Consider the following 11,348-nt stretch of genomic DNA (forward strand, 5'->3'; position numbering starts at 1 on the left):
CGTGGGGAGGCGTGGCAACAGGCGACGGCGCAGCGCACTGCACGCCGGGAAGTGCGGCGCTCTCAGCCAATCAGCGCTCCCTGCGCTGCACGCCGGGAAGTGCGGCGCTTTCAGCCTCGGAGAGAAGCGCTGCGGGAAAATGGCGGCGGCGGCGGCGGCGCGTGGGGCTCGCGTCGCCCTCGCGGCCCGCCGGGCCTGCGCCGCGCTGAGTCGCGCCGTGAGCAGCGGCGGAGCCGGCACCTCAGGCACGGAGGCAGTGCTGCAGGAGCGGCTACGACGGCAGCAGGTGGTAGGCGGCGCGGGAAGGGCGGTTCTGAGGGCTCGGCGCTCGCAGCGGGGCCTCCAGCTCTCATCGCCGCCCCCGTGCAGGACGTAGAGGGACCCCCCGGGCAGCCGCCCCCCGGAGCTGAGGAGGAGGAGCGGCGGCGGCAGCGTGTGGCGGCCGTGCGGCGCCTGGCCCTGCGGCTGGCGGGGCTGCTGGGCGCCGGCACCGGCGTCACCATCATCTACATCTTCGGTGAGCGCCTCCCCCCTCCCCGACTCTAGCCCCGCTCGGTCGCGCCCCAACGTCCCCCGCCTCACTTTCTCCCTTTTCCTCAGGCAGCAACGCAGTGGATGAGCACGGAGCCAAGGTAAGGGCCGAGTGACGCGTGCTCGTGGTCGGCAGCGGCTCCGCGCCGCACTCGGCACAGACCGAGAACGCCCCGGCCTTTCCCACTCACTCCTCGCTCTTCCCTATTGTTGTCGCTTCCTTTTGGGGTCTCCTCCCCGAGGCGTGGAGCGACGTCGTTTGTCACGTTCCCATTTCATTAAAAGCGCCTTTTTGGGGCCTGAGAAGAGCTGTTAGGGTTTGATGTGCAGCTCAGCCCAGCGGGGGGGCACGAAGCTGTGAATTGCCTCCATCATCCGGAGGGGGTAGGGACATCAAAAGGACAAGGGAGAGTGGTAAGGGGGTGACAAAGCTATCAGCATAACGGTGGAAAGATCAGTCAGGGACACCTGTGGGCGGAAGGAAGTCCCCTGCTAGCATATGAACACCACCTCACTTAGCTGTAAATTGCCCATGTCACCCCATGCGGAGTCCATTCCCCCTCCCCTCGCCCCCACCCCCCACTGTCCCTGCTCTTCTCTGTCTCAGTTGTGGTGTTCTGCATTTGCTTTTCTTTCTTTGCAGGTCCCTGATGAGTTTGATGGTGGTGAGTAACAAATGGAGCAGGGGGAGGTGGTGGCCCTTGCCAGGGGTGTGGGAACAAGCTGTATCCTGATGGCCATTTGACACGTTGAAGCAGCCTTTTACGGTGTTCTCAGCACTGAGTCATCACCATAGTGGGGCTGCTTCTTCTACATATTGTTTCTTCTTTATATGGGAGTGGGGGGAAATGGTAGGAAGAAAGAGATTGGAATTTTTCACCTTTCTTGGGACCCCAGGTAGCACTCACCCATGCTTGGTTCCACAGACCCTGTGGGCATCCAGCAGCTCCGCAGAACATATAAATACTTCAAGGACTACAGGCAGGTGCGTGGGGGCTTTCCCCATTTAGTTTCTTTATCTCATTTTGGGGCTGTACTTGTTGGAAGCCTTGCTGATATCAGAAGTAGTAGTTCAGGATCCCCATCTTCTGGGGAACTTTTTCATTCTGTTGTTGTGTTCTGGCTTTGGGGTACCCCACATTTACTGTGGGTCTGTGTCACTAAGTAAGGACTCTCGTCCATCTTTGAGGGGCCTTTGTCCCAGTGCTGGTGGCCTATCTCTTATTCTCTCCCAATCAAGATGATCATTGAGCCTACCAGTGCCAAGCTGCTGCCAGACCCTCTGCGCGAGCCCTACTACCAGCCACCCTACACTCTTGTCATTGAGCTCACCGATGTCTTGCTGCATCCAGAATGGTCGGTGAGTGTCAGATAATTGTTCCTGTATCCCTCCCTCTGCTGGCAGATGCCCCTTCCGATGCCCCTCTGTTTCCCTTCTCTGCTCCAGCTCATCACTGGGTGGCGCTTCAAGAAGCGCCCAGGCATCGACAGCCTTCTGCAGCAGCTTGCACCGCTCTATGAGATTGTCATCTTCACTTCTGAAACTGGCATGGTGCGTGCAGCCATTGGGAGGGAGGGCTGTGCAGCCCAAAGGTGGGTTTGACTTGGCCACCCACCTACTCATCCTTCTGTCCCCAGACTGCCTTCCCCCTTATCGACAGCATCGATCCACATGGCTTCATCTCCTACCGCCTCTTCCGCGATGCCACCCGCTACATGGATGGGCATCACGTCAAGGTGGGGATGGGGAGAGGAAGAGGGACACACTGGTTCTCCCTCTGACCGTGTGGCAGCCCCTCTCTGTCCCTATCCACCCCCAGGACATCTCCTGCCTCAACAGAGATCCTGCCAAGGTGGTGGTTGTGGACTACCGTAAAGAAGCCTTCTGCTTGCAGCCCTATAATGGGCTGGCACTTCGCCGCTGGGACGGCAGCTCTGACGATCGTGCACTCTATGACCTGACTGCTTTCCTCAAAAGTGAGAAAAACTGCATCTGCGTGTCTGCCATGTATCCCTCCCCAGCCCTGATGCATTCCCATTGTGCTTCCCTCAGCCATTGCCCTCAGTGGTGTTGAGGATGTGCGGACTGTGCTGGAGAACTACGCGTTGGAGGATGACCCGTTGGCAGCTTTTAAACGACGCCAGTCGCAGCTGGAGGAGGTGAGGACTCCTGGGTGTCACACGGGGCTGTTAGGAAGGTGTGGAGATGTGCTGATCTATGGGGTAATGGGTGTTTCCTGCTCTGGTTGGGGTGCAGGAGGAGCAGCAGCGTTTGGCTGAGATGGCACAGGGCAAGAAGCCGACGGGGCTCTTCCTAGGCGCCTTGGCCGGCCGCCTCTGGGCACGTTCCAAGCAGCAGTGATGGCCCAAGATGTTGTCATCGTGTCGCCAGGATGTTATCATCACGTTACCCTGCCCTTGGACTTACTGGTGGTCCTGGCAGCGTGTCTGAGCTACATTTTCCCTTGTTATTTTGGGAAGAGTGGGGTGGGGGGGAGGTTTGACCCCTTGAGGGTAAATAAAGGGTTACGTGGAGCTGTGGGTATTCTACTACTGATTCTGTGTTGGGGGTCAGGGAGTGTTGTCTCTTCTCCCAGTGACCTGACAGTCTGTGGGAGAATAGAGGGAGCTGGGGGGGGCTGCCTCACCCCACTGTGGGGGTGTGGTCTGTGCTTGAAGTAGGTGGGGTTGGGGGTGTGGTTTATTCGCAGGATAGGGCCTGGCCCTTATCAAGGGGTTCCAGGAGTGGCAGTGGGTTCAGACCCTGCTGAGCTTTGGAGCCACGTGAGAGCACCCCCGTCCCACCCAGCACCAGGCCATGGCTCTGCTGCTCCTAGCGACCATCCTTGCCCTGCTGTGCCCTCCCATGGTGAGAGTGTCCTGGGCTGCCCTGGAGGGCTCAGGATGCCTTTGTCAGGGATTTTTGGAATTGGGGGATTCCCTCAATGCTTTGCTTTGGTTACTTCACTGGGTGTCTTCGTCCTTTAAGCTCTCAAAAGAGGGGGTGGGAGGAAGAAGGAGGTGAATTGGTTTCAAGTTACCCTAAGGGCCTTTTGAGAGTGCTGAAGAGAGGCATGCTGTTGTGTCACTGGTAGGGGCCATTCTGAGGCGGTTTGATGATGGGTGTGGGATGCTGGTGGGAGGAATCCCGAGGGCATGTTTCTGCGGGTTGTAGACTTGCTGTGAGCGTACTGGTGTGCAAGTAGGGGCTTTGGGGTGCTGTGGGTAACTGGAGGGAAAGAGGGGTTTGGGATCCTCATGCGCCCACCTGCAGGTGCAGCTGGCCGGGGTGCTGGAGCTGCGGGTGCTGTCGGCGTGGGGGGGGCCATGCAGGGGCCCCCCTTCTTGTCGCCTCGTCTTCCGTCTCTGTTTGCGCCCCTCCATGGGGGTTGGCTGCAGCCTGGGGGCTGCTCGTAGTCCTCCTGGGCCCCCTCCAACCCCAGGGGCTCCACGCATTCTTCGCTTGCCTTTCACCTTCCCTTGGCCGGTGAGGATTCCCCCAGCCCACCCTGATGGAGCCGAGACTCTGGGCTTCTCTGGGATCCTATCAGAGCCCCCCCCCCCCTCAATCCACATGGCCCCATGTTTTTGACTGTCAGTTTTGCTCCCCGCTGCCACCAGGGCACTGTCTCCCTCATCATTGAGTCCTGGCGGCTGGAGGAGGCCAAGGACCCTGGAGGTGAGTGGGGGGGGTTAAGGAGGGAGCAACAGTGCGGGGCTTCCTGAGGGCCAAGTGAGTTCTGTGGGAGCAGGGTGAAGAGAATCCTTTTGTCGTTAGGGGACATGAGGGGAGGCGGATGGGGGAGAGCTGCCAGTAGAACTGAGTGTAAGGAGAAAGCCTCAGGCATTTGGTGGTGGGGCTTGCAAGTGGGAAGTCATGAGATCTGAAGGGGATGTTGGGAGGACAGGGGGAGTTGTCCAAGAGGGGCAGGTGGAGGTTGTTTGGGGCTAAATGTGTGTCCACAGAAAAAAATGTCAAAAGTATGGAGGTGTGAGGGCAAAGGGGAGGCCATAGGCCTGGGGGGAAGCTTTCAGGGTTATGGGGGTGTCCTGCTGTGCTCACTGTTGTCTGTCCCAGGTCCCCAGAGACGGCTGCTGGGGCGTGCGGTGGCACAGCAGCACTTGGTGCCAGGGGGTCCGTGGCAGAAGGGTGCTGGGGGGGGGCTGCGCTTCAGCACTCGCCTGCGCTGCCGCCCCCCTGCCCGTGGCCCCTACTGCCTCCCGCACTGCCCCCCCTGCGTCCGCCGCTGCCTCCCCTATTCTGCTGCCTGCCGTGTCCCCCCCCACCGCCGCTGCTGGCCTCTCTGCTGCACCCACCGTGAGTGCCTGTCCACCTCCCACTGTGCATCCTCTCCCTGTCTGGCTCTGTTCTGTCCCCACCATCTTCTGATGCCTGTCCCCACGCAGAGGGCTGTGGGACTGATGGCCGGGGCTGCGCCCTCTCCAGTGCTAACAGCACAGTAAGTGACACCCCTGAGACCCCTCTCTTGCCACCTTCCCAGGGCTTTCCAGCCCCTGCAACCTTCAGGATGTATCTGGTGCCCCCTTTCCAGGTCTTTCGGAGTGATGCTGTGGGGCTGCGCTGTGACCCCCCTGGCCCAGTACGGCCCGCGTCACCGAGAGCCCCAGAAGCAGCAGAGGAACCTGTGCTGGAGCCACTGACAGAGGCATCGCCATCTCCCTGCGCCCTCGGGCCGTGCTTTAATGGAGGGGCCTGTGCTCCTGCACCCACCCCTGGCGCTGGCTACAGCTGCCGCTGCCCCCCTGGCTTCCATGGGTCCAACTGCGAGCGCCGTGCTGACCGCTGTGCCAACCGCCTTTGCCTGCATGGTGAGTGGGACAGAGCTCCTCCTGCCACGCTGTGCTCCCCCAGCCCGTGCTGACCCCTGGTTCGTGCTGCAGGTGGGCACTGCCTGGACCTTGGTCACAGTGTGATCTGCAAATGCCAGCCGGGCTTCTCAGGGGCACGATGTGAACACAACGTGGATGACTGCAGCCCCAACCCCTGTGCCAATGGTGGCACCTGTGTAGATGGCACCAACAGCTATAGCTGCTCCTGTACCCTGGGCTACGCTGGAGACAACTGCCGCCAGCGTGCTGATGCGTGTGCCTCGGGGCCCTGCCTGCATGGTGCTACTTGCTACACCCACTTCTCTGGCCATGTCTGCGCCTGTCCCCCAGGCTACATGGGTCCCCGTTGTGAGGAGGAGGTGGGGGGGGGGCCGGCTGCCCCCCTCCACCAGCCCCCAGCTCCCTTGGCCCTTGCGTGCGCCCTCCCAATAGCCCTGCTGGGCCCTGGTCTGGGCTTGGTGCTGGCGGCTCGTGGGTGGCGGCGGCGACCAGCAGGCGAGAGGTGAGAGCAGGGCTGCTGGGTGTGGGGGGAGCATAGGGCCGGCACCTGAAGGGCTTTACCTCCGTAGCGGCCGCACATTGGAGCCCATGAGGGCCCCGAGCTTGAGCTTTCGTGGGATGGATCAGCAGCTGCCCCGTGCCTCTGCCACCCAGGTAGGGCCCGAGCGGGAGTGGGGCTGTCCCTCAGTATCAGCACTTTCTTCACTTTGTTCTTTCTTCCCCTCTTCCAGGTCTGATGCAACGGTAATGAACCTCCACCCTGCCCACTCGTTTTGGAGGAGAAATTTTACCTCTTTGCGAGATCCTCACTGGCTGTAGCACCGCTGTTCCTTTGCTGTTCCTTTTCTGTCACTGCAGGGGGAGGAGGAAGGACACGCAGCAGCCTGAGGCAAGTGATGATGAAGATGGGCCCCTCTGTGGACAAAGGGTGCTGGGGGTGGAGGCTGCTTGCAAAATACAGAAGCATCATTTAAAAAAAAGAAAAGGCACACATGTGGATTTGTCTTAAATTATGTGCATAAAGAATGAATCCCATCAATTAAAGGTGTTCCCTCACAGAGAGCTGTTGGGTGGCACTGCTGCCTGAGGCAGTCATGGAGGAGGGTTCCTGGGAGCCTTGGCCAGAGTAGTTGGGGTCTGTTCCAAGTCCTGTAGGCATGGTTCCCACTGCTGTCTTAAAGGACCGAAGAGTAAAATCACTCAGCTGGGACAGTTCTGAGCCATGGTCCGCTGCTTCCCACTGCTGAACAAAATGCTGAAGGCACTGCTCCGAGCTGTGGACCCGGGTGCTGGGGATATGCTGGGTGATCAGGCCTATGTAGCCAGGTACCTCAGGTTCTGTACTGGGTTTGCTCCAGGTCATTGCTGTTGGTTGGGGTTTTTTTGTTTGTTTTTTTGCATGGGAACTGTTAGGTCACAGCCTGAACTGTTGATTGAGCACCTGGTGAAGGGGTGTAGCCCTGGGAGCACAGGTGGCCCCACATTTAAGGTCTGGCAGTTGGGAGGAGAGCACGTCTGTCTGCAGGCTGCCTCCTTTGGGTGCTGGGTGAGCCCTGGTCCCTGGAAAGGGGTGAGTGTTTCCTTCACAGAATTGTAGTGGTTGGAAGGGACCTCTTGAGGTAATCTAATCTAACCCCCCTCTGCCAAAGCAGGCTCCCTAGACCCTTCTTAATAACCGGATTGTGATATCTGCCTTTTTGGGGGGATCCGAAACTGGTTTAAAGCAGTTGTATCTGCTATGGGTGTCCTTCTAATGCCCTTCAGTTCTTCTCTAAGGGAGGCAAAGGGATTATCTCATACTTTGGGCTGCTGTTGAAGGGGTTGATGTAAGTTCCTTTTTTTCAATACTACCTTGTTTCTGGAATGCTTCCCTCAGCCCTAAGCTAGCACTAGCAAGCTGACTGTGTACTGCAGCTCTGGGAATGCCTAGAGCTAATGCCCTTTTCCATAACGGAATTCTGCGTTGTTGAGATTTTGTTTGCACCTTTTAAAATTAATTTCCTTGTGGTTGAGCTCTGTTCCCTGCTTCATGGGTCTTGGCTTATGATCTCAACCCTGGGGCTTTAAGCTTTACTTGTCTGCTGGGTAGCACATTGTAGCAGCCCACTTCACAGCTGTAACTAACAATGCTATGCATTAATTCTGTCCCTGCAGAGAGTTGTTTAAATGTTTTCTGTGCATCATTCTCAGGCACTGAGTTATGTTCTGTCTCTGTCTTGAGCTCATCCCATTTTACAGCTCAGTGGGGTTTAAGCATAGCTAAGGCTCCTCTAGTTAGTGGCTATAGCATTGTGAAATCTAGTGGAGCAGATAATGGAGCCCTTTGTTTATGCACTGTTATGTTTGCAGGCAGGTTTTGGGATGGCTGAGGGAAGCTCCCTTAGAGATCAAATGGGGGTCACAAGAGGTTCACCTCACTCGCTTGGGGGTCTGCTCTCCCAGCCCAGTGAGCTACGTGGCTGGTCATAGAGTGAGGTGCATCTACCAGGCTGGGATGTAAGCTTAAGGAAGGTCTCAGAACTCAGCAGCCATTTTCTTCATCCTCTCTTGACATAATATGTCTCCACCACTCAAGCATTTTCACCTCAGGTGTTCTGTTCCACTTTTCCCTGGTTCTCTGCTACATCTCTCTTGGAAATTTGTCAATGGTAATGGACCACACTGTTCTCATAGGACACTGTGGCTGACCACCAGCAACAAAGAGCCTGAGGGAGCATTAACATGGCCCTGTGCTTTCTGCTCATGCGCCTTCACTTCCCTGTCATTAGATCTGCTAGGCAGTTAAATTGTGGTGTGTGAATATTTAAAAACAGCATAGTAAATGCTGGCACACACAAAAAAGCATGATAACATCAATTATTTTTTTTTACAGATGTTCATATGCACTTAGCACAGGTTACCTGGGTTTGGAAAAGTTTTCCTCTGTTTTCTTTGCTTTTTTTTTTCCTTTCCACCTTATCTTCTGACTTTGTGTTCTCTCCTTGTCATCAAAAGAAAGATAACGACGGCAGCGGCTGTGCTGCTGCCCTGTGTCAATCCCATAGGATTCTTCCCGCGGTCTCTGCTGCCCCCGCGTGGCCAATGCTCGGAACTGCCGAAGTGTGGTGGTCCTGCAGGCAGCAGGCACAGAAATGCGGAACTGGCGTATCTGTTCTGACCGCTCTACACAGCTAATCCGACAGGTTTAATTGTGATTAATCCTCCAGGCAGTAGCCTGAAAATTTGAAAAAACATCTGTTTTTACGAAGTACCCCGGGTGCGGGTGAGCAGTCAATTCCTGGACCACCAGCTCAGCAGTGTTTGCCCCACTTTCCAATCCAGGATGACCAGTGTCTATTTCTGTGGTTTTATGCCCAAGTCTGCCTGGAGAACGGACTGGTTTTGCTCCCTGCAGCCCCTGCACACGTCACGGCTCCCAACTGGCTCAGTATTGCACCTGACCATCAGCTGCCTCAGCTTCACCCCCACCCTCTCTTTCCCCCACAGATTTCTGGTGGTCTGAGGGTCTTTACCCTAAGGGTTACACTAAAGTCTGGTGTGCTGGGTTGTGCTTTAGGGTGAATTTTAGGGTGTTTTGGCTTTTCGTTGTCAGGGGAGAGGATCTGTAGGGATGTCATAGTGAGGGCCCTGAAATCAGAATATTCCACTCCAAAACTCACCCCACTGGGCCCCCAGAGAATCTAGGACCCCACACCACCCTGCAGGACTCGGAAGTGTCCATGGGAAGATGCCAAAAGGACCCCATTCCCTTCAGGACTCAAAAGAACAGTGCTGGGAGCAGCCCTGCACGTTGCTTTATTGAGAATAAATTACACAAAAAAACAGCCGAGGGGTGTGACTTCACTCAGGCTCTCCCCCTTGTCTGTGCAGCAGCAGCTCATCCGTCCAATGGCCCTGCAGGGTCACAGGTCAGTGTGTGGGGTCAGAGAGATGGGGGCTCGGATAGATACGTGTGGGAGGGGCTTACCAGTGCTGGGTCTCCAAGCTCTGCCCACTCATCGTCGCCATCACCGCAGCCAATCAGCTCTCCCCACAGCACTGCCTGTTGGCATCTGGGGGTGGGGCTCAGTGCAGGCCACACCCCTTCACCTTGACCCCACCCCTTCACCTTGACCCCACCCTCCCCAATCCCTGCTCACTCACCTGGGACAGTTCCCATCCAGTGGAAGCAATTCATTTTGTTCTGCCCCCAGGAAGCGTGGAGCAAGGCAGCGGGCATGGCAGCAGGCGTGGCAGGCGGGTCGGGGACAGCGCAGGGTGGGGCCCTGGGGATGAAGGCACAAAGAGGGAGTGGGGTCACACTAAGCTATGCCCTCTCGGTCATTTTGCCCCTTTTATCAGAGACCCTAACATCCTGCCATGGCCTCAGAACAACAATTTTGAGATCCATCAATGAGTCCAAAATGCCACACTGAGACCCCAGTCCCCACAAAATGACCCCAAAACACCCCTGGCCCACAGAGCCCTCTGAATGACCCCAATATGCCATACAGGGACCCTGAGCGCCCCAAACTTGTCTCACAGTGTTCCAGCAGGACAGGAGTGCGCCTCCAAAATGCACATTTAACACACCACTAATTCCTCCTAATGAGCCCAAATATTTTAACCCCCCCTCACCTCACAGGGCTCCAAACACAGCGTGCACACAGAGGGTGTCGCCAAAAGGGGCGTGGGCCGCTTCCGGGGGCGTGGCCTTGGCCCTCCCGGGTCTGTTTCCACAACGACGTGAGGAGGCGGGACCGGGCAGAGGGTGGGGCATGGAGGGGGGCGGAGCCAGCGCAGGCGCAACGGAAGTCGGTACCAGGGCGGGGCCCAGAGAAGGCGGGGCAGCATGCGGAGCGCGAAGGCGATTGGCTGCTCACCGGACAGGGGGCGAGGTTTGGCGTCCTGAAGGCGGCGGGAGGCAGCAGGGTGCTGCCACGCCCACTCGAACTGCAGAGGGGGCGGGAATTAGTGAAAGGGGCGTGGCTCAGGTGGATGCAGTGGTTGCTTGGCAGCCAGACTAGATAAGGTTGACAGTGTTGGGTGGGCAGGGCTTAGCAAAATTAGGGGCATGGCTTAACAGAGGTGAGGGATCCCTGGATGGCTGGGGCTTAGGGGGAGGGGGGCTTTGGTAACATGTAGGATACGGAGAGAGGTCCACCCACAGAGAGAGACGGACACGGGGAAGGACGTGGATTTGTGAGGGGCGGGACTTAGCGAGTGAAGCGCTTCTTGGAGGTCTGTGGGGGTGTGGCCAAGGGGTGATGGGGGGTGCGTGTCCTACCCGGAGCGCCGCCACGTCTGACGGAAAGCCGTGCACATAAAGCTCCATTCGCCTGCGGGGACAGAGCGGCCGTGACGATCTCCCCTCCCCCCGACGTCCCCCACACTTCTGGCCCAGGACGCCCAAATTTCGGTTACCCACCACGGCCCGCGCCCGCTCGTGCGCCGCGCTCCGCCCCGCTGCCGACCCGCGTTGTGCTGCCGTAGCCGCCGCCACGGGTCGTGCGTGAAGCCCACGTAGGTGCGGGGGCGACCGCGGGGACCGGGGGCGCTCAGCAGGTACACAGCACGCAGCGGCATAGTCCAAGAGAGCGTCGCAAATCCGGCGCCGCGATCCCGCGATATCCGTTCCCTACCCACTCACTTCCGGGTTATCCCATTCATTTCTGCTCCCCTCTAATCGCTTCCGGGCGAAATTACGCTCTTCCGGTGCTATCCCGTTGCCTCTCTAGAGAGGTACTTCCGCCTCGCTACCCACATCCCCCCCAGCACCATAGCAACTGACTCCTCAGCTCCACCTTGCCCGCTAATAATAGCCCCCGACCCCCCCCACTCCAAGAGCACTCTTACTTTACAAACCTTGAGAGATGGCAACAGAACTCCCCCAATGTCTCTGCCTTATATCACCACGGATTCACCGCCCCCAACAATTTCGCCCCCATGTCTCCCCCAGCATCTCTCTTGATGTGTCCCATCGCAGT

General features: G+C 57.8%; 3 protein-coding genes across 6 annotated transcripts; 2 read left to right on the forward strand and 1 right to left on the reverse strand.

Annotated features, from left to right (window-relative positions):
• Window positions 1-139: 139 nt before the first annotated feature.
• TIMM50 (translocase of inner mitochondrial membrane 50) lies at window positions 140-3,309 on the forward strand. Of its 2 annotated transcripts, XM_065729875.1 has the most exons (11): window positions 140-289; window positions 370-517; window positions 601-632; window positions 1,175-1,196; window positions 1,458-1,516; window positions 1,772-1,891; window positions 1,979-2,083; window positions 2,170-2,268; window positions 2,352-2,508; window positions 2,585-2,691; window positions 2,789-3,309. In XM_065729875.1, the coding sequence occupies exons 1-11, from the start codon at window positions 140-142 to the stop codon at window positions 2,891-2,893; spliced, it is 1,104 nt and encodes a 367-aa protein (XP_065585947.1). In that variant the 3' UTR covers window positions 2,894-3,309. The 2 variants fall into 2 exon arrangements, with proteins under 2 accessions (XP_065585947.1, XP_065585948.1); XM_065729876.1 differs by lacking the exons at window positions 140-289; window positions 370-517; window positions 601-632 and having other exon boundaries at window positions 1,429-1,516; window positions 2,789-3,303.
• A 48-nt stretch (window positions 3,310-3,357) lies between these two features.
• On the forward strand, window positions 3,358-6,215 carry DLL3 (delta like canonical Notch ligand 3). 3 transcript variants are annotated; one of them, XM_065729879.1, is made up of 8 exons: window positions 3,358-4,018; window positions 4,153-4,210; window positions 4,610-4,849; window positions 4,939-4,991; window positions 5,085-5,361; window positions 5,434-5,884; window positions 5,952-6,036; window positions 6,114-6,198. In XM_065729879.1, exons 1-8 carry the CDS (start codon window positions 3,914-3,916, stop codon window positions 6,117-6,119), a joined length of 1,275 nt encoding a protein of 424 aa, XP_065585951.1. In that variant the 5' UTR covers window positions 3,358-3,913; the 3' UTR covers window positions 6,120-6,198. The 3 variants fall into 3 exon arrangements, with proteins under 3 accessions (XP_065585951.1, XP_065585949.1, XP_065585950.1); XM_065729877.1 differs by having other exon boundaries at window positions 5,952-6,215; XM_065729878.1 differs by lacking the exons at window positions 3,358-4,018; window positions 4,153-4,210 and having other exon boundaries at window positions 4,339-4,849; window positions 5,952-6,215.
• Window positions 6,216-9,154: 2,939 nt separating this feature from the next.
• LOC136044552 (structure-specific endonuclease subunit SLX1-like) lies at window positions 9,155-10,992 on the reverse strand. Its single transcript, XM_065729885.1, has 6 exons — window positions 10,790-10,992; window positions 10,649-10,700; window positions 10,000-10,314; window positions 9,526-9,647; window positions 9,350-9,434; window positions 9,155-9,276 (listed from the first exon to the last, which is right to left on the reverse strand). The coding sequence occupies exons 1-6, from the start codon at window positions 10,945-10,947 to the stop codon at window positions 9,223-9,225; spliced, it is 786 nt and encodes a 261-aa protein (XP_065585957.1). The 5' UTR covers window positions 10,948-10,992; the 3' UTR covers window positions 9,155-9,222.
• Window positions 10,993-11,348: the final 356 nt, after the last annotated feature.

This window comes from Cyrtonyx montezumae, unplaced genomic scaffold (genome assembly GCF_038088225.1).
Source record: "Cyrtonyx montezumae isolate F1298 unplaced genomic scaffold, pur_monq_1.0 scaffold_111, whole genome shotgun sequence".
NCBI classification, from domain to species: Eukaryota; Metazoa; Chordata; class Aves; order Galliformes; family Odontophoridae; genus Cyrtonyx; species Cyrtonyx montezumae.